This window comes from Prionailurus bengalensis, chromosome E3 (genome assembly GCF_016509475.1).
Source record: "Prionailurus bengalensis isolate Pbe53 chromosome E3, Fcat_Pben_1.1_paternal_pri, whole genome shotgun sequence".
Lineage (NCBI taxonomy): Eukaryota > Metazoa > Chordata > Mammalia > Carnivora > Felidae > Prionailurus > Prionailurus bengalensis.
Genome location: NC_057357.1, coordinates 4,450,488 through 4,474,773, shown reverse-complemented (window position 1 = coordinate 4,474,773; position 24,286 = coordinate 4,450,488). Strand labels below are relative to the sequence as shown.

Below are 24,286 nucleotides of genomic sequence, written 5' to 3'. Positions count from 1 at the left end.
GTGGCGTGCGTGGCCTGCGCGGCCGTTCTAGAACGCCGCGCCGAGGGCCCCGGCGCCATGTTGGGGCTGAGGGGAAGGCAGAGAAGCGCTTGAAGCGGCGGGAGCGGAGAGGGAGCGGGAGCGGGTTGGACCCGGGCCGGCAGGAGCCCCGCCCCTCCCGCCTCAGCGGATCATGACCCGGGCGGAGGTCGCGGTGGCGGGGGAAGTGGCGTGGCGGGGCCGGCGCTAGAGATGATGCCGTTTCCGGTGACGACCCCTGGATCACAACAGCCCCCGCCGCCGCCCAAGCGCTGTGGCATCTCCTCCCCCATCAGTTTAGCAGCCCCCAAGGAGACTGACTGCGTACTTACCCAGAAGCTAATCGAAACCCTGAAGCCCTTCGGGGTTTTTGAAGAGGAAGAGGAACTGCAGCGCAGGATTTTAATTTTGGAAAAATTAAATAATCTGGTGAAGGAATGGATACGGGAGATCAGTGAAAGCAAGAGCCTTCCACAAGCTGTAATTGAAAATGTTGGCGGGAAAATCTTTACGTTCGGCTCTTACAGGTTAGGAGTACACACGAAAGGTGCCGATATCGATGCGTTGTGCGTTGCTCCAAGACATGTTGACCGAAGCGACTTTTTCACCTCGTTCTATGATAAATTGAAACTACACGAAGAAGTGAAAGATTTAAGGGCTGTTGAGGAGGCGTTTGTGCCAGTTATTAAACTGTGTTTTGATGGGATAGAGATTGATATTTTGTTTGCAAGGTTGGCGCTGCAGACCATTCCAGAAGATTTGGACCTAAGAGATGACAGTCTGCTTAAAAATTTAGATATTAGATGCATAAGAAGCCTTAACGGTTGCCGGGTGACAGATGAAATTTTACATCTGGTACCCGACATTGACAATTTCAGGTTAACTCTGAGAGCTATCAAATTGTGGGCCAAATGCCACAATATCTATTCCAATATATTAGGTTTCCTAGGAGGTGTTTCCTGGGCCATGCTAGTGGCAAGAACTTGCCAGCTCTATCCGAATGCAATAGCATCGACTCTTGTACGTAAGTTTTTCTTGGTGTTTTCTGAATGGGAGTGGCCAAATCCAGTGCTACTGAAAGAGCCTGAAGAACAGAACCTTAATTTGCCTGTGTGGGACCCAAGAGTAAATCCCAGTGATAGGTACCATCTTATGCCCATAATCACACCGGCGTACCCACAGCAGAACTCCACATACAATGTGTCTGTTTCAACAAGGATGGTCATGATTGAGGAGTTTAAACAAGGGCTGGCCATTACACACGAAATTTTGCTGAGTAAGGCAGAGTGGTCCAAGCTTTTTGAAGCTCCAAGCTTCTTTCAAAAGTACAAGCATTATATTGTACTTCTAGCAAGTGCACCAACAGAAAAACAACATCTAGAGTGGGTGGGCTTGGTGGAATCAAAAATCCGAATCCTGGTTGGGAGCTTGGAGAAGAATGAATTTATTACTCTGGCGCATGTGAATCCTCAGTCATTTCCAGCTCCTAAAGAAAATCCGGACAGGGAGGAATTTCGCACGATGTGGGTGATTGGGTTAGTGTTAAAAAAGCCGGAAAACTCTGACGTTCTCAGTATTGATCTCACCTATGATATCCAGTCTTTCACGGATACGGTTTATAGGCAAGCAATAAATACTAAGATGTTTGAGGTAGATATGAAAATTGCTGCAATGCATTTAAGAAGAAAGGAACTTCATCAACTACTACCTAATCAAGTGCTTCAGAAAAAGAAAACACATTCAGCAGAAGGTGTCATTTTGACAGCTTTGAATGACAACAGCCTTGACTTCTCTGTAGACAGTGAAGACGGCATGTCTGTGCCTTCGCCTGCTAGCATTATGAAGACCGGCCCGACGACTGGCAGCTGTCAGGGCAGAAACAGTCCTGCTCCTGCTATAATGGTGGCATCTGTGACCAATGTGCAAGTTACTGAAGTTTCCTTGCAACAAGCGAATCCCAGTGAAAGCTTGGGTGCGTCGGGGGAAAGCATTCCTCAGACTGCCTCACAACCAGCCCTTTGTCCGCCACCAAAGCCCACAGTTGCCAGAGTTGTTTCTTCTACACGTCTGGTAAATCATCCGCCCAGGCCTTCAGGGAGCACTGCAACAAACATAGCTAATCCTATAGTGGGAGTCTAGCAGACGTTCTCACCTCAGAAAGGACCAAAGAAACTAAAAGAAGAGGAACGATCTCCTAAAGAGACAGTATAACTCCACTAGAAACCATTCAGATAGTGGCTGGCCATCTGGAAAACATCCAGTACAGAACTTTTCAGTATCTCTGCTCTTCCTGCAAATCCTGCTCCTGTTACCAAGAATTCAGTAAGACACACCGAACTGACAAAAACAACCTCCAGGGTCCGTAAACAATATCTGCCAACTCAACCTGTCGTCTTCAAAGGCCACAGGAAGAGAATGAAGGGTACCAAACGAGATTTGACTCAAAATAGATTTAGCCTTATTTGGTAACTTCCTTTACTTGGCTAGTCTTGATCAGAAGTCCAGGTTAGTAGGTGAAGCTAGAACTGTTATTAATGTGTCAGCAGCAGTTGTAGCAACTACTTTAAAGGACTAGTGCCCATAAAGAGAAAAAAAAAACAAACAACCCCTTCAGCTGGCAACCCCATGCCTGACATCTGGACTGGATTTATGTTTGATGCATTGTTGGGGAAAATTGGCAATACAAATTGGTATCAGAATTCGTTATACTGATGATGCACCGTATGTATATTTCTATTAGAAAGTAGAACTAATTTTAAGTTTTCCAGCTTGATGAATTCTAGTTTTTTCCTGAAGAGTTTTCTTCATTATTAATCGTCAGATGGGATGCCGTGGTGCAGTGTGTACTAAACGTCAGAAAAAGTGTAAAAGTACATCTAATTCGGTCTCTGTGAGGTAGCCATAACCCTTTAAAAGTGAAATGTCAACGCATAGGGTATATATTTGACATTGAAGCAGTAGATAGTCTTTGGTTTTGCTAGGACACAATCAAGAAATGATATATTGGTTTTATCTGTACAATTGTTTTAGAGCGCATACAATCAGCAAACAGCAAATACAGTCTCAGAGCTAACAAAACTCCCTAGTCTCTTGCCCTTAATCATTTTTCCTCAAACAGAAAAGTTTTTGCCTCTCCCCTCACCCCAACTCCGTTCTCTTTGCTTGTATGCACAAAGTATGCTTGTATGCAGATTCATGAAAATACCTGGAATGCTAGTATATTCTTAACCGTGATATGAAGCCAACAGTCCTGTGGCCTCGTGGCACAAAACACTGGATTTTGGCTCCATGGCTAATATTTTACTAAAACTTTCCTAAAAGTAGCGAATTGGGAGACACGTTATTGGCCCTGGATGGCTCAGACGAGCTCTACGTATGAGAAATTTTGTATGCTCCACAGACTGTTTGTGCTAAAGTTAATTTCCAATTTTAACATGTAAGCGAAAAGCCATTTCCCCCAAATATTTAAACCAATTTTTATTTTTAAAGGACTCACTAAAATTCATCAATTTTTACATGTTAAGATGTAAAAAATAATTTCTAGCAAGCACTTGACATCTAGTCAGCTTTCTGTTTTCGTTTTATTCTATAAGAGATTAGGAATACCTTCCTTAAATTAAAAAAAAAAAAAGACCACTCATAATTAAGCAGCAGAACATCCATGTTTAGGAAACATGAACGGCCCAGATGTAGATGAATGGAAACGTAGTCTGCCTCAATCTGGACACAGTGAGCCTGACAGGTTTTCCAGTTAGCCTGTCCTGATTCCGGCCTCCCCCAGCCATGTCCCTTTCTACCACACGTGCATTTTTCATACTCAACTATAATTTCTTACGCCCTTCCCCTGTCCTAGATTCACTTTCCAAGGTTGGATTAGTCTTCCCTTTAGGCTCTGCAGTAATTGAGGATTTCTTTTCACCCTTACTTTGTGATGTCAAGTACACAGCGTTCCTGGTTTCCACGTCTGCCCTGTCAAGTCCTTTACCCTTCCGGCACCCTAGGTCAGGTGGAGTGTGCACAGTAACTCTGTATTTCAGGTAGCTGTGGGGTCAGGTTGGAATTGCCAGGCACGAATTTGGTCTTGTCGTTTCGTTAACGCATAGGGGAAAAGTAGTTTATTAAGTGTTTCACGTAACTATAATTAACCAAGCTGGAAACTGGGAACTTTCTAGTTTTCATTACCTGAATATCGGACTAGTTTTTTTTTTTTTTTTCACATGATGTACGTAGTGTCTCATGATGGGAGTTTGCTTTGTTTTATAGCACCTGTACCCCTTGTATTTTTCGAGCACTATTTTGAAAACAGATGATGTATTTCTCCATTAAAAACAATAAAAATAAATAGCAAAGAAGCAAGCAGAGGGGTTGAAATCTGACAGAGTTCAGATGCTCTTACATCGTTGCGGAGGAGGATAAAGACACTGAGGAGATTTTTTTACTTTGTTAAGGCTAGAATTGATGTTACAACGTGAGGGCAACATTTGAAAGAGTTAAAACTTCAGTCAGGTAAAAAACGGAGTGAAACAACTCTAATCAAAAAAAGGCAGGAAAGGGGCGCCTGGGTGGCTCAGGCTCTTGATAATAGGCTCAGGTTGTGATCTCACGGTTGTGAGATTGAGCCCCGCATCAGGCTCTGACTAAAACGGTCAGGATGCATGGGAAAACCGAGTGCAGCCGTGTGCTAGTTATGGGAGACACATCCAAAATATAAGACATAAAAGAATGGGAAACAAATATGCTAACAACAAGAAACTGTTGTAGTGATGATATCATCCACACCGATTTCAGAGAAGTCATTACTAGGGACAAAAGTGACCACTGCTTTAATGATGCTGATACATTTAATTAATAAGTCATGTACCAGGACAATAGAGCGATTTAAAACTCATTTGCGTCTAAGAAATTCGCCTTAACATAAAGTAACATCACAAGCAAGGATTGGGAGAAATTGCCAAAAGTGTTGTCGTCTTAGATTTAAAAATGGCTCTTTCATCAATTGATACCAAGCAGACCAAAAAAGAAAACAAAAACAAAAACAAAAAAGAACTAGGGAAACCGTCCTGAACACAACAGAGGCTGGCAAGCTTTTCCTATAAAGGGCCAGAGAGTAAATATTTTCAGCTTTGGGAGGCCATATGGTCTCTGTCTCACCTACTTAACTCCGCCGTTGTGGCGTGAAAGCAGCCAGAGACAATATGTAAACAGATGGCCGGGGCTTGGATTTGTTACCCATCCCCCTGGCCGGCGTCTGTCATTCCTTATCTGTTGGACATTTATTCCAGCACCCTCCACCCAACAATTGGAAAGTGCATCTTACTCTCAAATAAACACTGGGATGTGTAAAAGTTACCCTCCTAACTTGATCAGAAAGTAAGATTCAGCATATTGCAAATTACCTGATTCATAGAGCATGTTCTCTGACTACAAAACCGGTTTTTTTTTATTCAATAACAAAAAGCCTAGAGAAGAACTTCCTGAGGAAGGCACGCAAAAAGCTCAAACCACGAAGAGACGGATGAATCTCTTTAATTGTATCAAATAATGAACAGTGAAAAGTGAAAAATAGGCTAACGTGGGAAGATTTTATAATATATACAACTGACAAATGATTACTGTCTGGAATAGATCAAGGATGCCAGGAACAAGCTGTTTAAGAAAATCAGCTCCATAAAACACGGGCAAAAGAGGCGCATAGCCGCCTCAGAAGAGGAGGTAGGAATAGGCAGGAAGTACAAGATACCCCATCGCATTAGCAGTGAGGAAACGTGAATTAAGAGCATAGAAGGTAGGTCTAGGGGCACCCGGGTGGCTCAGTTGGTTCAGCTCAGGTTCAGCTCAGGTCACGATCTCTCGGTTCGTGAGTTTGAGCCTTGAGTCGGGCTCTGTGCTGACAGCTCAGAGGCTGGAGCCTGCTTCGGATTCTGTGTCTCCCTCTCCCTGCCCCTGCCGCCTTCCCCGCCTCCAGAAATAAACAACAAAAAAAGAGAGTCTAACAACATCCAGGCTGTGGAGGAGGAGGAGAGGGGTGCTCCAAGAGCGCCGTGAGAGCCGGAAGTACCTTGTCCCCCTTGGGAGCCGTGGGAGACCATTTGGACTCATCCGGCACCATTGGCCGGCTTGCGTGCCTCTGCCACCATACTGTGGGGCACCGATGTGCTTCATTTTACTGGTCCCCCGAGCCTTCGAGGAGCCATGCTGTGGGCCCCCTCTGCAGCTGCATGCAGAACTCTGCACCCCTCCACGTTACCTCCGGTGTGCACGTAAATGTCACGATCTGCGTATGTCATGGTGTCAGAGGAAGCCTCCTGAAGACTCTGTCCCATGGGTCACCAGGGCACGAGTACAGGGGTGTCGGTATCAGCATTTTGTAATAGCTTAGAGCTTGAAATAACCCAAAAACCAAAAACGGAGGGACGGATAGAGTCGTGTTCGTGCGATAAACGGTACGGAGCTGCGAGATTAAATGAACCACAGCTACGAACATCAACATGGGTGTGTCTCGTACGGTTGAGGAAACAAGCAAACGGCGGAGAAATAGTGTGATATAAGCAAAACAGAGCAGTGTAACTTGGGGTTACCAAAATGTGTGGTCTAACCATCAATGAAAAATAAGGGAATGTTGAACACAGAATCCAGAATAGGGGTTCCTTTTGGCGGGGTGAGAGCTGGGGAGCAGGCGGGGAGGCATAGTTTCGAGAACACAGGGAGCCTGGAAGGGTTCCGCCTTTTTCAAGTTGGATGGTGGATGAAGTGGGGTGCATTTTATTATTAGTCTAAGTTATAAATGCTTTCGTATAGGTGAAATCTTCCATGATCAAAAAACCGGTCCCAAGTGGGGTCTTGACAGCCTCTGTATTAATTAGGAACTGCGTTTGGCCAGGTAACCGTCGCTGAACCCAATGCAGGTTTCTTTTCTTTGGCGATACAGCAGTGGTAGGTTCAGGGCCCATAGGGTGGCTTTCCAGGTCACCGGGGACCCGTGGCTCCTTCCGTGGCCAGCCCTCCCCGCCATTCCAGTTCACGCCTTCAGGCCGGAAGATCCCCTCAAATGCAGGATGCTTGCGGGGCCGCTGCCAGCACATCTGCCTTCGGGGCAGGAAGGCGGGAAGAGGGGGCCAGGCAAAGGTGTCCCCGCAAACCGTGTGCTCCGTCCGCGGCGCTTTCCTAGAAGTCCCAGCGGGAACATTCCCTCATCTCTCGCTGACCGCGCCTTAGCCGCATGGCCACGCCGGTCTGCAAGAGAGACCCGGAAAGGTGGTTTTTGTGACTGGGCACATTGCCTCGTCGTTCCTCACGTCATGCCGTTAGGAAGGCGGAAAGAATGGATACTGACAGGCAGTGATAGCCGACTCTTACACAGCCCTCAGATACATACAACTTCAAACACGTCCAAGCAGCTCAGGGATCCAAGACTTGAACGTGAATCAGAACTTGGGGGAGGCAGCTGATCTGGGATTTAGAGGAGGGCTGAAGCTTTAAATGCTCATACGAGGAAATAAAGACTGAAAACCAATGAGCTACCTGCCTACTTGATTAGGTCAAAATACATAGCTAATGAACTCCGCGAGAGAAGACAGGAAACAATATAGAGCAGAACACATGCAGGAGAGAGGATCAATAAAATGACAAGTGGTACCTTTGAAAGGACTACCCAAAACTGGCAAGACTGAGGAGGAGAAGTCCAGACGGTACACGAACAATCCCAGGTATAAGAGGGGATGGTGACAATTACACTAGGGGCATTTAAAAAAGGGGGGGCCTGGGTGGCTCAGGTCATGATTTGTGGGTTCAAGCCCTGCATTGGGCTCTGTGCTGACAGCTGGGAGCCTGGAACCTGCTTTGGATTCTGTGCGTGTGTCTCTCTCAAAAATGTATTTGTTTTAAAAAAGGATCTTACAGATAGCTTTTTGCTAGTAAATTAAAAAACTTAACATGCAACGGGCAATCTCCTAGAAAGGATACAGCCTACCAGAACGCACTCAAGAAAGGCCAAACCTTGAACAGTCTCCTCGACGGTGTGTGTGAGCCATTCAAGCATGCACCCAAACCAGACAGAACCGTGAAAACACCAGCCCCGAAGGCTGTCCAGGCCAGTTCTTCCTCATGCTGGAGGACAGATTATTCCAACACTGCACCTCAGACTATTCCAGAGAACAGAAAAAGCAGCAGCAGTTTATGAAACCAAGAAAACCTTCGTATCGGAACCAGAGAAGGGAAGGACGGGAAACGTGGGAGGGCCTCCCGTAGGCTCTCGTGCGTGGCGAGCCCAGGGCTTTGATTTCTCGCGGTACCACGGTTCTCTTTCCCGGGAACCAGCTAGGGTTTTCCCAGACAAGAACAACTCCTACCTCTGGGTTCTCTCCTTTCAGATTTTGGCCTAATGGTTTCTTTCACTCTCGTTTATGCCTCATTCGGCCAGTGTTGGTTGTTTTCAGTGGGAATGTTCAGCTGACTAATCCTGATTAGACTGCTGGATTTTAGGGAACGAGCCCTTCTCTTAACCTAACAATGCACTTGCATTTAACTTTACATAAATGAGTTCACACGATGCAAACGTTTTTTTCTTTACCCCGGCGTTCCGCCCTCTGCCAAATCAGTGCCTCTGCCATTCTGACCCCTCCTGATTTCGTGTTGACATCCTAGTCCGTGCGTGTATTAGTTTCCTCTTGCCATATGATAAATTACCGCAAACACAGCAGCTTTAAACGACACGCACTGCTCAGCTCACGGGTCGAGTCCGCGTGGCCTGGCTGGAGTCTCCGGGTATCCCAAGGTTGAATCCGAGGTGTCAGCCAGGCCGAGTTCTTGTCAGGAGGCTCAGCCTTACTGTTGGCAGAGTTCAGCTCCTCGTGGTTAGAGGACTGAGGTTCTTGTCCCCCTGCTGGAAACCCTAACCACCCCCCCCCCCCTTCAGGCCAACAGCGTGGCATGGGCTACTCCCTTCCGCGAGTCTTTGACTTCCTCATCACTCGTAAAGGCTCATGTGCTTAAAGTAAGCCCACCTGGATAATCTCCCTTTCACTGACCCCAAAGTGAACTGACTAATGAAACGAGTTACATCTGCAAAAACCTCTTTTGCCATAGAAAAACAAAGCCTCAACGGCGGCACGATGGCTTCCACCTTGACAGGTCCCTCCCACGCCCTGGGGAGGTGATTACATGAGGGCCCGGTCACTCACGGGGGCTGGCTCATCCTGGGCCGAGACCCACAGCTACGTCCGTGGGCAAAACGCTCCAGCCATCTCCAGGCCCCACAGTCTCGCGCCGTTACGTATCCGTTCACGTCCAGATGCTCGTCATATACAGAATCCGAGTCAGGTGGGGGGCGGGCGCCTGCCTATATCCGTTAAGTGCAGCTCAGCTCTACCGCCGGAGGGCACAGTGCTCCCCACCCGCGGGCCGGTGGGACGGTTGGCTCCCCGCATGCGGCTGCCGGCCAGGTGCAGGACAAGAGTCGTGGCGTTCGGGGTCAGAAAGGGGGCAGTGGATGGCGAGAAGGAGTCGCTGGTGCAGGTGAATTTTGAAATGCAGTCAGGCGAGCCTGGCTGGGGGCCGTGGTGGGATTTCCAGGCCTGGGAACACTCTGCTGGCCGTCTTCTGGGCCCTGAGCCACTCTTTGCTTTTCCCGAAAGACGGGACTCTCCTGAGTGGCTTCTTCTGCCTGCTGCCTGTGGAGAGCCTCTCTCCGTGCCGGGCTCCCTCCGTCCCTGCTCCGAGCTGCTCGCTTCCGAGAACTTGCCGGCTGGGCCAGGCGTGGATTCCAGGGGCGGCCGGCCGTCAGACATGCCACGCCCAGGGACGCTCCTGAGATGGCCCTTCTCTATTTGCGGCTTCTGCTGAGAGGTGAGGTTGCCCTTAAGCTTCTCCAGGGCCCCTGATTTGGTTAAGAGAACCGACGAGCAGCACCCTTGGTCTCTTGAAAGGGTCTTTGGCCCGGCGCTCTGGCCTTCGGATCTTTTTGAGGCGCCAGGAGAGGGTTGAGCAGGACACCGGCCCCTCTCTCTGCGCCACCCTCCGACTCTTGGCCTCCTTTGTCGTCCGGAGACTGAGGATCTTCAGTCATCAGTCCCGGTTCCATTCTGATTCACAGCTCCTGATGTTTCTCTCCCTCTTTGCCTCTTGGGACAGGTAATGGGAAAGCGGGTGGCATCTCCTGAGGGGTGTGCTCAGGCACATCAGTCACAAGTCCTGCTCCCGCATGGCGGGCCACCTTCCCGGGGTTTCCAGAAACACGCCCCCGTGTCCTCCTGAGCCGTTGCCACAGCCCCCTCGAAGTCCACACTCCCGTGACACACGATCCTGGTGTCTTCAAGGCGAGGTGCTCCTCGCCTTTTTCCGGGCCCTCCCAACAGGCACACGAGTAGTGGCTTCAAACCACACCCTTTCAGTGTCTCACGGATTGAGCGTGTCGGGAGTCTGGCATGCGGTGGCTGGGCCCTCCGCTCACTGGGTGGCTGTGGTCCCTACGGGAGCACGGGGCCCCTCAATCCCACATGGTATTGGCAGCGTTTGGATCCTTGGGGTTGCAGGACTGAAGTCTCCATCTTGTCTCTGCCTTTCCTTCTTGTTCCGCTGTATGTGGACCGCGGGCCCCTCCCAGCTCTGCAGCGTTCAGACCCTTGTCACACATCAAATCTCTCTGATTTCTGTGACCAGCTGGAGAAAACTCTCTGCTTTGATGGCACTCGTGTGATTAGGTTGGGCCCCCTGGATTGTCTCCGTATGGCAAGATCAACCCCTCAGGAACCTTAATTACATCTGCAAAATCTCTTTGCCCTTGAACACAGTCATGGGAGTCATCCCAGGAAGCGGAGATCGTGGGGTGGGGGTGGGGGGGCGGTCATTTGAGAATTCTGCCTACCATAGTGACCTTGTCTGGCTTGCCTGCGCTTGGGTAAGCCTGGACACACCTCAAACGTGTACTCACACAGGCTTTGATCAAAGTTTGTTGTTTTAGAAATGGGGCCACATACTTCCTTTTCCTACCAAACTCCTTTGGGAGATCTCTCCACATCTGTCAGAGTTCCCATTCACTCGTTTTAGGGAGTATGGAATATTCCATGGTGTGGATGGAGCACTATGTATATTTTGGGATCATTAAGAATGCTTTTGCAAAACCTATTGCCACATATAATGTATTAACGCCGAATGTGTTAATAATTGCAAGGTGGCCAGTACCTACTTTCGACTAACCTAAAAATCAGTGTTAAATTGAACACCGTGCCTTAATAATTAGGATTCTTAGTTTTGTACTTCCCTGAAGAGCTCTCATAAATGGAAGGGTTTATTTAATCACGGACTTTCATCTCTGTTAGTTTCATGCATACATGAAAAGACAAACACCAGTGAAATAAATCCAGTGTCTTATCCCCCTTTTCCACTCCGGGCTGTCCGCGCCCACGTGCCCGTGGGAACACCCGGACGCACCCTTTCTGAGGAGAAGCCTCAGCTGTTAGCTCTGCGATTTTCTTCCCAGCCGTGGGCATGAAATTCTGCGAGTTCTCGCACGGCAGCCAGGAGTCACGTTCGCTTTTCAAGGAATCCTTAAGTGACTGTAAGACTGTAGCGCCGCCCCCTGCCCCGCCCCCGGAGGGAATAACAATCAAGTTTCCACCTCACGGCCGCCACCTGGCTGGCATCCATATGAATGTGGGGTGCTTTCCAGTTTCAAAGATGCAAATAACGGGGATTTAAAATGTAGAGGACGGATGACGTATCCCCCCTGCGTGTGCGTGTTCATTCATTCCTTCCTTTAGTAGCTGGAACAGGATGCACATTGAACGTTTACTTTTCACCAAAGTCACATGGGTGCACAGCTTCCCGTCACTAATGAAAAACAGCCAAGCCTCACGCCGGGCCCCAGCCTGCGCTTCTTCCGATTTTTGCGATCCTCCGAGGGAATCGTTTTCATCTGTGAATGATTTTTTTTTTTTTTTGTCATTTATTTCCAAAGCTTAAAATAAGGAGCTTACCCTACAACGACTTGATTTGTTAAATTTCGGGCGGAGCTAGTGATGTCCCACCGTGGGGATGGGAATGGCCCTCGTTAAACCGTCCAGCTCCGGTGGCCCGTGCTCTCGGTGAGCTTGGCGCTGGGGCTGGATTAGGCAGGGGGTGTACGTTGTTTCGGCCAGATGTGGCTTTTCAGAGCTGAAGGCGGGTCTGTACAAGGGTTACTTGTCCTAGCGGACCGACCTTTAGTTTCTTGGAAGTGAATTACTGTTAGCATTGTTTGTTTTCTCTTTCTGTCGGTGCTTCTCACGAATCCAGTTTTCCCCAGCCCTCTGCCAATTGTCCTGCTTCAGGATGCTCAGCTATACGGTGTATTTTATCAATTCCAGCGTTTTTGGGGTCCGCTGCCTCGCTTCAGTCTGGGCTGGCTGCCCCTGAAGGCTGCTCTTAGCTGTCATTCCCTTGGTGTCTCTCTGGGGAAGGAGCCCCTGGTTTTCGCTGTCCCTTCCTCGTTCTAGGTTCCCCCCCCCCCCCCACACCTCCCGTCCTGGTGGAGTCTCTCCCCGGTGGCTTCCTGAGAAAGTGCACCTGGGAATTAAAATTGCTCAAGACCCTGTATGTCTAAAAAGATCTTTATCCTACTTTAACGTGTGATTAATAGTCGATCTGGGTGTGGAGTTTTAGAATGAAAGCAACTTTCTTGCTAGAATTTTGAAGGCGTTGGTCCGTTTCCAGTAACTTCCAGCGGCCCCCCCCCCCCCCGCCCCGGGGGAGGTGCTAGACGTTGTGCTTCCTCACCCCTCGTGTTCAGTCGCTTTCTTCTCCTTCTGGAAACATCTCATTTCTCTATGCTGCTCCCTCCCAGCCTCGCTGTGAAGAGCCAGGCTGTGTGCCTTGGAAGGGGTGTGTTTCCACTCTGGTGTGAGTCTTGGCTTCTTATTTAAAAAAAATTATGGTCGTATCCGTTACCATATTTATTCAAATTATACCCAATTGCATATTTTGACCCTTCGTGCGTTTTTAACCTCTCTTGTGTGTTGGGCTTTTAATGGGCCATTTTAATCTAAAAACTCAGGATCTGAAAAACTTAGAACTCCGTTCTGAAAAATTATGTTATTCCTTTGACGATTTCTTCGGGCTCTTCTGTTATTCAGGTTCTGGATCTATTTTTCTGATTCTTCGGTCTCCTAGTTTCTCTTCTTTGTCGTTTTGGTCTATTTGCAAAGCAGTTTCCTCAACTGCCTGTTCCAACCTGCGGGGTCAGCGTGGGGACCTGATTCCAGAGCAGTGGCGGGGGAGGGGGGTGAGCCCTTCTCTGGCGTCAGGATTCCTAATGGGAGGTTAAACCTGAGACCGCTCAGCTCTGGCACGAGGATCGCCTTCTCCGGCTGGACCCAGGGGATGCCCACCTGGCGGGCCTAGAGCAGAAAGCGGTCCCCGGGTCTTTCTTGTCTCCGTGTGCTGTCTGTCACTGTGCGTGCCACGCGGTCCTCCCTGCAAAAGGGCTCAGCGCCATCTCGTCATGTCGGGGGAGCCAGATAGGGCCTGGGGTTCAGAAAGTTCTTGCTTCTGCTGCCACACTGCTCTGGCTTTGCCGCAGTCCTGGGGCCTCTGTTTCTTTCTGTGACTAACAAATGGCTTAAGCATTTTATCCACTCGGTTACCCGTTATCTTAATGAGGCGATTCCTTCTAGAGAGGGGATGTTCTTTCCTGACCGAGGCTCGAATTAACGTGAGAAGGTCCAAGGTTTACCACAGAAACAATCCTGTCAGTGCTTTAAGATGTCATTTCTCTCCACTTAGAAAAACGACATTCCCATCGTTGAAAATTTGGAAATAGGGAAAGTATAAAGAAGGGAACAGAAATCACCCAAAATGTCCCCTTATTATTCCAGTCTCTTCTTATTATTGGATTTCCTATGCAATTTAAATCAACCTGGGGCGCCTGAGTGGCGCAGTCGGTTAAGCGTCCGACTTCAGCCAGGTCACGATCTCGTGGTCCGTGGGTTCGAGCCCCGCGTCAGGCTCTGGGCTGATGGCTCAGAGCCTGGAGCCTGTTTCCGATTCTGTGTCTCCCTCTCTCTCTGCCGCTCTCCCGTTCATGTTCTGTCTCTCTCTGTCCCAAAAATAAATAAAAGTTGAAAAAAAATTTTTAAATCAACCTACATCCACGTCCTCTGTTTTCTTTAACTTAGTATATTTATTCATATTAGGAATATAATTTTTTTTAAGGTTTATTAGAGTGCAAGTGGGGGAGGGGCAGAAAGGGAGAAGGGAGGAGAGAGAGACAGAGAGAGAGAGAGAGAGAGAGAGAGAGAGAGAATGAATCCCAAGCAGACTCTGCACCATCCATACAAAGCTTGGTGCAGGACTTGAACTCATGAACTTTGAGATCATGACCTGAGCTGACCCCAAGAGTTGGATGCTTAACCGACTAAGCCACCCAGATGCCCCTATAAACATAATTTCTTTTAATGTTTATTTATTTTGAAAGAGGGAGTACACACACGTGAGTAGGGGAGGGACAGAGGGAGAGGGAGAGAGAATCCCAAGCAGGCTCCACACTGTCAGTGCAGAGCCCGTCTCGGGGCTCAAATCCACGAACCAGGAGATCATGACCTGAGCCAAAACCAGGAGTCGGACACTTAACCAACTGAGCCACGCAGGCTCCCCTATGAACGTAATTTTTAATGCCATTTGAATGAGTACACCTGATCATTTTCCTATTGGATTTGAAGAATATTTCCCATTTTTTGGTGTATAAATAATGCTTATATAAATAAACATCCTTGTACCTAAATGTTTGATTCCTTTTTTGATTATTTCTGTAGGACAGCAACTTAACAGTAGTATTCCTTTCTGGAAGAATGGGGACATTTTAGATACTGATATATCTTTATCCAATACTGGTGTAGATGGCCTATCTCGATAGCTTTTTTTATTTTTATTTTTTCTTAAAAATATTTTTTAAGGGTTTTATTTATTTTTGAGAGAGAGAGAGAGAGAGAGAAAGAGAGAGAGAGAGAGAGACAGCAAGCAAGCAGGGGAAGGACCAAGAGAGCGAGACACAGAAACTGAAGCAGGCTCCAGGCTCTGAGCTGTCAGCACAGAGCCCAACGTGGGGCTCCAACCCACGAACCGTGAGATCATGACCTGAGCCGAAGTTGGACGCTTAACTGACTGAGCCACCCAGACGCCCCTCGATAGCTGTTTTTAAAACTGGGGGCAGATTGGTGCCACTTTCCGTCCCACCAGCAGGATGTCCATTTCCGTATCTTAGCCAGCACCTGATTCCATCATTTGAAATACTGACTTGAAAGAGGGACGTCGTCTCTCCCTCCTGTAGGTTGTTTCCTGTAGTATTTGTGAAGTCGAACGGGTTTCAGGATGTTTATGAATGTTTAGATTTCTCATTCTGTACCTGTCTCTGCTTTCCTCTTGATCGTGAAATACTTGACGCCCACGAGAAGCAGATACAGAATAATACCGTGAACTATTTGTGTACCCGCGACCCAGCTTAAGGAATAGGCTGCTCTGGACAGAGCCCCCCGGGGGACGTTGTTCCCTTTGAAGTTTTCCTGGGTACCTGGGGAGAAAGCTGGGGAGCTCGGGACATTTGCATTTTGCGTGGGAACCGAATCCCTGGGTCACTTTCAGGAAGGAAGCGGTTCGGCAGCTCCTTGGGCGGAGCTAAGGGGTGTGCTGTGGAGACGGCGCAGGGGCAAGTGGAGGCTGCAGGGCCGGCGGCGGGTGCGGGTGGCGCTTGCCCGCCTCGGACAGCCTTCGAGTGACCAGGAAGGAGCCAGCAAGACTCCACTTGTCCCGGCAGCGCCCGGCTTTCAGAACCGCTGGTGTAGATGGTTCCCACGCGTGGTCTCTGCGCCGTGTTCCTGGTGCCCCCAGGGTCTCCGGCCGGCCCCTCTGCCGGCCAAGCCGCGTCCCCTGCGCCCTAGAAACGCAAGGCGGTGTGGTCGTGAGGCCGCGGCCGGGTGCGTGGAGCTGCCGCTGTGAAAGGGGCCGCGTGCGGGAAAGGGCGTGGAGCGCGACTGCTGTAGGGTCAGTGGGAGGGAGATCGCGAAGCGAGCACGGCCCGCTGAGCTACGCCCGTAGCGCCTGTGCTTCCCGCTTGCTTTTCGTGGGTGGACACGGATGGTCGCCTGCCCCAGGTCGCCCTGCCCCAGCCCCCCCACCCCCTCCCCACAAGCCACCACTGTCCTGATTTCCTCATGCTCGTCTTGTCCCTTTTCTCTGAGTGATAACACCCGCGTGTTTGCTCCTACACGACGGTTTCATTTCACCTGTTTGGAGTATCGTTGGTCTTTGGGAAAAGGCTTCCCTGAGACCCTTCCTCAGCTCTCGCACAGTCCTGAGCTCTCTACTGTGTCCGCTGACATGCTCGTGTGGCTTGGTGTCTTATTCTACTGATTTGCTGTATTACAGTGATTGATTTACGTAGGTGAAATCAACCTTGTGTTCCTGGGATAAATCCCACGTGCTCTTGGCGTATCATCCTTTTCCTGTCTTGCTGGATTTGGTTCGCCTGTGTCTTGTTGGAGACTTTCATGTGTTTCCTTGTGATGTCTTTCTTCGTTCTTTTATTGGACGTCACGAATCTGTGAACCGGATTCTTCAGTCAGTCCTAGAAAATTCTCAGCTCTTTTCTCGTCAGATGTTGCCTTTGTGCCATTCTTACACCTCTCTTCCTGGAGCTGTCTTTAAACCCGTCAGACCTTCTCATTCTGTCTCTTAGCCCATATTTTCTCTTTCTTGTCTCTTTGCACCACTTCCTGGGTAATTTTTTCCGACTGGTCTTTGGGTTCATCAGTTCTCCTTTCTGATATGTTTCATGTGTCTGATACGTTACACGGAAGCGATAGTTTCTGTTACTGAATTTTTCATTTCTAGAACTTGAAGTTTGTTCTTTTTGAAATCTGGCGTCACTGTTTATAATTTACTGTTCTCTCCACATATTTCAAGGTGTGTTTTACTTTTTTACACAGGGCAGGCGTGGTTGTATATTTTGTGTATGATGATCTCAACATCTGGGCTCCTTTTCTTGGAAGGACACTTGTCATTGAAATAGAGCACACGGACAGAAAAGTGCACAGATTGTAAGTGTGCAGCTCAGTGAATCTTCAAAAAGTGAGTGGACCGTGCAGCAGGCACCCAGGTCAGGAGACGGGGCGCTCCTGGGACTCTAGCAGGGCTCCCTCCTGGTCCCTCCCGACCGTGAGGCACCGACGCAACTGTCTTGACTCCTAACACCAAAGTTGGGTTTTTCTTCTTTTTGTATTTCCTACAAATGGAATCCTGTAATATCTACCTTTTTGTGCTTGGCCTTAATATCACCTTTGAAAGATTCCCTGATTTTGTTGGTTATGGAAGAGTTCATGATCATTGCTGTATGCTGTTGTGTAGTCACATGAATACACTCCAACTTGTGTCTTCATTCAGTTTTTGACGGACACTTGGGTGGGTTCCAGTTGGGGCTCACTAAGAATCACGCTGCCGTGAACGTACTTGGGTCTGTCTTATGGTGACGCGTGCATTTCTGTCAAGCGCACAACCGGGGGGTACAGTCGATGGGCCAAGTGAGTGTGCGTATGTGCTCGTGTAGGAGATCCTGCTAACCGTTTCTCCCCTAAGTGCGTGTGCCTGTTGACACGCCCACCACCAGTGTGTAAGAGTTGTGACTTCCGTTTTCGCTCTCACACTTGGTGCTGCCTGTCTTTTCACTGTGGCTCTTCTGACGGTTGTGTAGCAGTTATTTGTGGTTTTAGTTTGCGTATCTGATGATGAGGGAGGCGAATCACGTTCTCGTGTGTTTAAATACCATTTCGGATGTTCTTGGCGGCATCTGTTCAAAGCCCTCGAGTGCTTCTCTGCTGGGTCGTCTGCCCCGTTCCTAGTGATTTTGGGGACGGGCCCTTTTCCTGAGGGCTGTACCACAAATATCCCCTCCTATGCTGCAATTGGCCTTCACACGTTTTGAAGAGAAGTTCTTAATGCGACGACTGGGCCAGTCAGGGAAGCAGAAACCACACCAGTTGGTGACAGGAACTCAGGCTGCGCCGTCCTGTGATGTCACCTCCAGTTCCCACCGGGCCCCAGTAACGGGTCAGGAGATGTTTCTAAAGGAAACCATCCAGGTGCCCCTCTTTTGAGATCTCTATAAACACAGTCAAATTGTCTGCAAAATAATTATAATCTTATTTCTTTCTTTTCAATTCTTAGACTTTCATTTGTTTTTCTTGCCTTAATTGTACTGGCGGACCCCCAGTCCAACGTTGAATGGAGGTGGTCATAGCAAGCATCCCTGTCTTATTCCCAAGGGGGTGGTGCTCCATATAGACTTGGTTTTGAGTTTTCTTTGCCAGTAGTCAGACTGGTCCTGTAAAGCTAGGCTAACATATTCCCATCCACCCGCAGTCCCTTTATAGGGTTTGATGTGAAAATGAAGTGGAATTAAATGCAAAATGCCCAGAGTAAGGCTGGCCAGGCAGTAGACAGGTGCTCACCAAATTATCTGTAAGTAGTTCCTTTTTGTGCATTTCGGATACAAAAAAGTTCACGTTAACAAGGATTGCTTGGTAACTCAGAGCACTCCATTCTGTGTCTTTGCTAAAGTAGAAAAGGGTGTTGCAGTTAAAACGGACTTGCTCGAGGCAGGTGTGCCTCTGCATTTTGCAGCAGCTACTGGAGAGTGTATTCAGCAGTGTATGCCCAACTTACTAGAGATCACTTAAAAGTAGTCAAATTCCCCCAATTCTAATAAAATTCCGTCACGCAGGACCACTCCGTTGCCCCATCAGTCTTTAGTCATCAATCAAAACCACATCTGAGAGACCATCAGCCCTGCGCACGTGCGGTGGGTGTAGACAATGCAGATTTTCCAAGTTGTACGTATTCTTTCAAACTCTGAATCCCGGAGGGAAGAGCAAACGGGATTCCGAGGTAAAAAGCTACAGGTTAAATTTATTGTCCTAAACTTAGTGACGTTCAGGAAAGAGCTGTGTTTTTCTTTCCAGTGCTGTCCTGGAGCCAGCATCCAGCCCGTGACCGGAGCTCCGGTGACAGCTACCAACTGTTTTCAAAATTAATTTTGCCACCCCTGGTATGCACAGAGTCCTGTCCTCTCCACCGGCAGAGGGGACGTCTGCACCAACCTGATGTGGAGGGAAGAGGGGCTGCATTTAAAAGAGTTTGTGGCCCAGGGTGTACCCCATACCCCTTCTTCCCCTGCCCAGATGGCTGCCTCACCCAGGAACGTCTGATCCAGGGGATAAGGAAACCACGGATTCCTGTACTGCAGAGCCACCTGCTTGTGGGTTTAGTTCTGGGCAGGTGAGGGAGCTAGCTAGGGCCAGCGGCCAGGAAAGGGACGCACGGAGCTCCTGTCACCACGTCCATTGTGGCCGATCTCTACCTTCTCTCACTGTCCCTGTCACGGCCACACCTCCTGCAGGTTAGGAGCCCCTTCCCAGTTCCCGGGTCAGAGCAAAGGGTTCAGGAGACGCACAGTGGACTCTGTGTGTCCCATCAGGGCCCGCGATTGACTTGTGATTCCTGTCGTTTCAGAACGTCCTCCAGTTGATTTATCCTCTTAAAATGAGGAAAGTAATCGCTTGGCTTCTGAGTCTGGTGCCTGTGTGCATTAACAAGTGTTGGGAGGTACCATGGTTCCCGCGTGTGTCCTGGGGAGGGGGGCGGGGCAAGGTGGTCCTGCGTGTGTCCGGGAGAGGTACAGGAGGCCTCCGCAGGTGGGTTACCCAGACCCCTGCTTCCACTTCTCTTGGGCCGTGTTTCTGCTTTTTCACCAGAGCAGCTATGTAAGGGTGGAACGGGGAGCCCCATATCTGCCACCTTTCTGGGAGCTGACAGACACTTACCTAGAGAAAAGAATTAGAAATCCCAAACTCAAGTTAAATGGGTAGGTACTCAAGTAAGTTTAGCAAGTGCTCGGCGCATTTCTGCACCGGGGGCTTTGTCTGGGGACGGTGGAGGGGGAGTGCCTTGGCAGCAGTGGTCCAGAACCTTCCGGGCGCTTTTACAAAGTACAGACTCCTGGGTGTCCCACAGACCTCTGGAATCAGGCCAGAACCTCTGGCCCCACTGAGCTCAGTTGCACCGTAGCAGGAACACGTGTGGCTCGGCACACCCGGCCCATCGCGGGGGGAGTGTGGTGGCAGACGGGGTCTATTCTGGCCTGCCAGCCTTGGAGGGCATCTCCTTCACCCGTGGGCAAGGCCTGGCACTCTTGTGGGATGAATAGCTTCCACCTAGAGTACCGTGCTGTGACGGGCGTGCACCCCATTGCCCATCTATTTCATTAGCTCTCCTCTGCTGAGTGAAATCCCCGCCTGGGGGTGGCGGGGCTGCTGGGTTGGCCTTGCTGGTGGCAGAGACCCCAGCCACCCCCACCCCCACCCCCCATCAGGCTGCAGACCTGGCCGGCCTCTGCACCGCAGGCTCCTTCCTCTCTGCTTCTCGGCCACATCACACCTGGCCCGGGCCCCTGAGCACCCTGCAAACGCCCACGCTGTGCAGGCCAGATCCACGCCACGCGTGCCTCTGAAGGTTTCTGGGGTACGTTTGCAAGGACTCTGCCCAGCTGTGTGCCACCTGTCACCCTCCACCCAGAAGTGAGGGCCTTCTTTCCAAGTTGGGCAGATCTGTCCCGGTTTTGCATAGTGCTCAGATGCCTGGATCTGATGATGGCAAAGCTGAACTAAAATCAGCTGGCAGCAGGGGAAGGTGACTGTCCTTGTGAGCACTCTGGGAGCCACAGGCCTCCTCGGAGCCTCTCACTGGGGTCGGTGCTGGGCTTCACCTCTAGCGGCCTTGTGAGGATGGGGCCAAGCCCGGAACTGCACCTAGGGCCACAAGGGGGCCGTGATCACGTGCCTGGTGGTGGTGGGGGTGCCTGCAAGGTGTTTATGATTTTAACAGTATAAAGAATGATGTAACTGACGCCCAGAATTGACGTACAATTTATTCATGTTGACTTGGAGTTTTCTTATATAAAAGACACGGCATATATACAAAGTTATATATAAAAATACACTCTGAGCCATTATGTTCTTTGTATTATATATATCCCCAGGCTCATTCTGTCCCCACCTATGACAGCATTTCTCGAATTGACTGTGGGTCTTTTCTTTGAAAAAATTTTTTTTAAATGTTTGTTTATTTTTGAGAGAGAGAGACACAGCAGGAGTCGGGACGGGGCAGAGAGAGAGGGAGGCACAGAACCCGAAGTAGGTTCCAGGCTCTGAGCTGTCAGCACAGAGCCCGACGCAGGGCTTGAACTCCGAAATCGTGAGATCGTGACCTGAGCCGAAGTCAGATGCTTAAGTGACTGAGCCACCCAGGCGCCCCCACCCCCCATTTTTTTCTAAAGTTTATTTTGAGACCGAGCAAGCGGGGAGCAGAGAGAGGAAGAGGGAGAATCCCAAGCAGGCTCCAGTCTGTTCTCGCAGAGCTGGTCGTGGGGCTCAATCTTACGAACCGAGACATCGTGACCTAAACCGAAGTTGGGCGCTCAGTGGACCTAGCTGCCCAGGTGTCCCTTCAATGATTTATGTGCTTTTTAAGTGTGTAAAGAAATGGCCTCATACCTCAAGTGTTAAACCCCAGTCTGCTTTTTCCGCCCACCTCGGGTGCATACTTGGCTCCCCCGTGGCACCTTCGTCCTGTGAACACATAGCTCCCACGGAGGTCGTGTGGCCTGTCCAGTGGCCGTCCTCGCACAGGTGTCCGTGCACGGGCGAGGGTTCTCCTGGTCGTGCCGTGAGCACGGCGTGTGTGGGGTCGTGTCGGGGTCGTGTCCGTGCAGGCGCGAGGGTCCTCCTGGCCGTGGGCGCTTCACCCCTGACAGACTCGGAGCCAGCGTTCCTCAGCCCCCACCCTTCAACACTCCTGTGGCCGCCCCCCGACCCAGCGAGGAGACCCGGAGGCCAGACCACGCTGCAGTGTTTGAAACTCCCCGGGAGGGTCTGTGTGCAGGCGGACCGTGGAGGGGGACTGCCTTGGCAGCAGTGGTCCAGAACCTTGTGGGCGCTTTTACGAAGTACGGACTCCTGGGTGTCCCTCAGACCTCTGGAATCAGGCCAGAACCTCTGGCCCCACTGAGCTCAGTGGCGCCGTAGCAGGAACCGCTACCTTCTGCAGCGACGCCAGAGACGCCGGCCCCGGGTACTGGGGTGTGGTGAGGCGAGTCTGGTGCTATGGCTCCATCCTGGATGGAGGAAAAGCTTGGCGGCTCCATCATTTTGGATTGGTTTTTAAACGTTTCTCCTTCCGAGTGTGGCCCGGGGTTGTGCGAGTGCTGCCACAAGCCCTGGGGTCAGTGGTGCTAAGAGCAGCAGGGGGGCAGGGCAGGTGGGGGGAGGAGCTGGCTTCCACCGGTGCCCACCAGCCCCCCGCCCCTGTGCTCCCTGCCCCTCCCGGCCCCCAGGTCCTTCTGCCCCTCCCACCCCCCTGGCTCCCCCCCCCCCCCCCCCCCCCCGCCTGTTCCCCCTTGCCCCCCTCCCCCTCTGCCCTCCCTGTCTCCTCCGGCCTGCCCTCCCCATCCCCGCCTGCCCCCTTACCCGCTGCTCCCCCGCTCCCCCGCTCCCCCGCCCCACCTCCCCCTCTGCCCGAACGCTCTTGCCTGCCAGTCGCTGGCTCTGCAGCAGGCACGGGGGAGCAGCGGGCGCCGGGCGGACAGCCTCGCACTGCGGCGCCTGCTGCACCGCCAGCCTGGCCTCCCGCAGACCCGGCCTCTGGCGGGCTGCAGAGAAGCAGGCTTCGTCCTGGAAGGGCCGCTCTCGGGTAAGGCGGCACCCTCGCTCCAGCCGGCCTGCCTCACTTCCTCGGGCCGCTCCGTCTGGTGTGCCTGGAACGGTTGTAGGAAGGCAGGCTCCAAGCGGGGGCGGGTGGGAGTCGGGAGAGGGCTCAGAAAGAAAGCGCCGGGGTCAGCTCTGCTCACTGGCCGCCTGGGCTCCAGTTGCTTCTCAGCTTTCCAGCAGCGTTGGTGGCGGAGTGCCTCCTGTGTGTGTGGAAGAGTCTTTCGTGGCGGAGGGGGCGCAGGTGCACGAGTGAGTGTGTGGGCATGTGTGTGTGTTTGCACGCGTGTTTGTGTGCATGTGTGTGCTTTCGGACCCGGCCGTGTCGGGGGCGGGGATAGCCTCGGAGAGGAGCAGCCATGCTGCTCTACACAGAGACCAGCCAGCTCAGGGGACTGGGAGTCGAGGGCACACAGACTGCTTCCTCCTTGTAAACTGGGCGGGGGGGGGGGGGGGGGGGGGGGGGGGAGGGAGGCTGTGACTATTTCTTGTCTCATCTAATCACGGCACACACTCTGGTGCACATGCACCGTCCCCTCGCGCACGTAGGCAGCCCCCGCGCACGCAACCACCCCCAGCGCCCTCCCCCCTCCGCACACACGCATGCTCCCTCCCCCCACACACATGCACGCGCCCTCCCCGCACACACGCGCACGCACCCTCCCCCCCTCCCCCCCCCCCGCACACACGCCCTCCCCCGGCACACGCGCCCTCCCCCCCCCCCCCCCGCACACACACGCACGCGCCCTCCCCCCACGCACGCGCCCTCCCCCCACGCACACATACACACACAGAGGCATTCCCCCCATACACACGCACCCGCAGGAGCCTGGCTGTACACACACACACACACACACACGTGGCCTGGCAGGGTTTTAGGGACAAGCCCCTCGGTGGCCCAGGGGAAGTGAAGGTGGCAGTGGGTTTGGCGTCCTGAGGGGAGGGCTGCCGGGTGGCTGGTCCAAGTGGGTCACTGTGTTCCCATGGGCGTCTCTGGACATGGACGGCTGGCCCGTCTCCTCTCGGGAACCTCGGAGGTGCCCCGGCCTCACGAGTCTCGCGGTCTCATCTATAGCAGTTGACAAAACAGCGACTGACCAGCGTTAGAAGGGGACCCAGGAGGTCTCATTTCAGAAGGCCCCGGAGGCTCTGTTTACCTAACCGTGCTGCTTCCGTTTCAGGGATAAACGCCCAAGCCCGGAGGCTGCAGCGGAGCCGCGCCAAGGGGACACCGGCCCTGGCTTCGGGCGCCGCCCAGAGCCCCCCCACATCCCGGCTGCGCCGCACCGTCAGCGAGACCAGCCTGAGCTCGGCCACCGCCCAGGGCGCCGAGGACCCTGGCCCGGACGCCATGCGCTACTCCCTGTACGAGTCGCCCCACCTGCTGCTTCTGCAGGGCTACAGCCAGCAGCATGTGAGCCGCCCCCCGCAGCCCTGCCGCCCTGAGCTGACCGGGTGCCCGCTGGGCGTTGTCGAGGCAGACGGCCTTC

The 24,286-nt window shown here is 51.5% G+C and overlaps 2 protein-coding genes across 2 annotated transcripts in view; both read left to right on the top strand.

Annotated features, from left to right (window-relative positions):
- RADIL (Rap associating with DIL domain) overlaps positions 1 to 24,286 on the top strand; it is a 60,678-nt gene that overhangs the window by 11,821 nt on the left and 24,571 nt on the right. The window contains exon 2 of the mRNA XM_043559583.1: positions 23,978 to 24,210. Within this exon, the coding sequence (XP_043415518.1) occupies positions 23,978 to 24,210 (233 nt within the window). The remainder of the gene's footprint in view (positions 1 to 23,977; positions 24,211 to 24,286) is intronic.
- Positions 37 to 4,370, top strand: PAPOLB (poly(A) polymerase beta). The gene has a single exon (XM_043559586.1). The coding sequence runs from the start codon at positions 232 to 234 to the stop codon at positions 2,155 to 2,157; it is 1,926 nt and encodes a 641-aa protein (XP_043415521.1). The 5' UTR covers positions 37 to 231; the 3' UTR covers positions 2,158 to 4,370.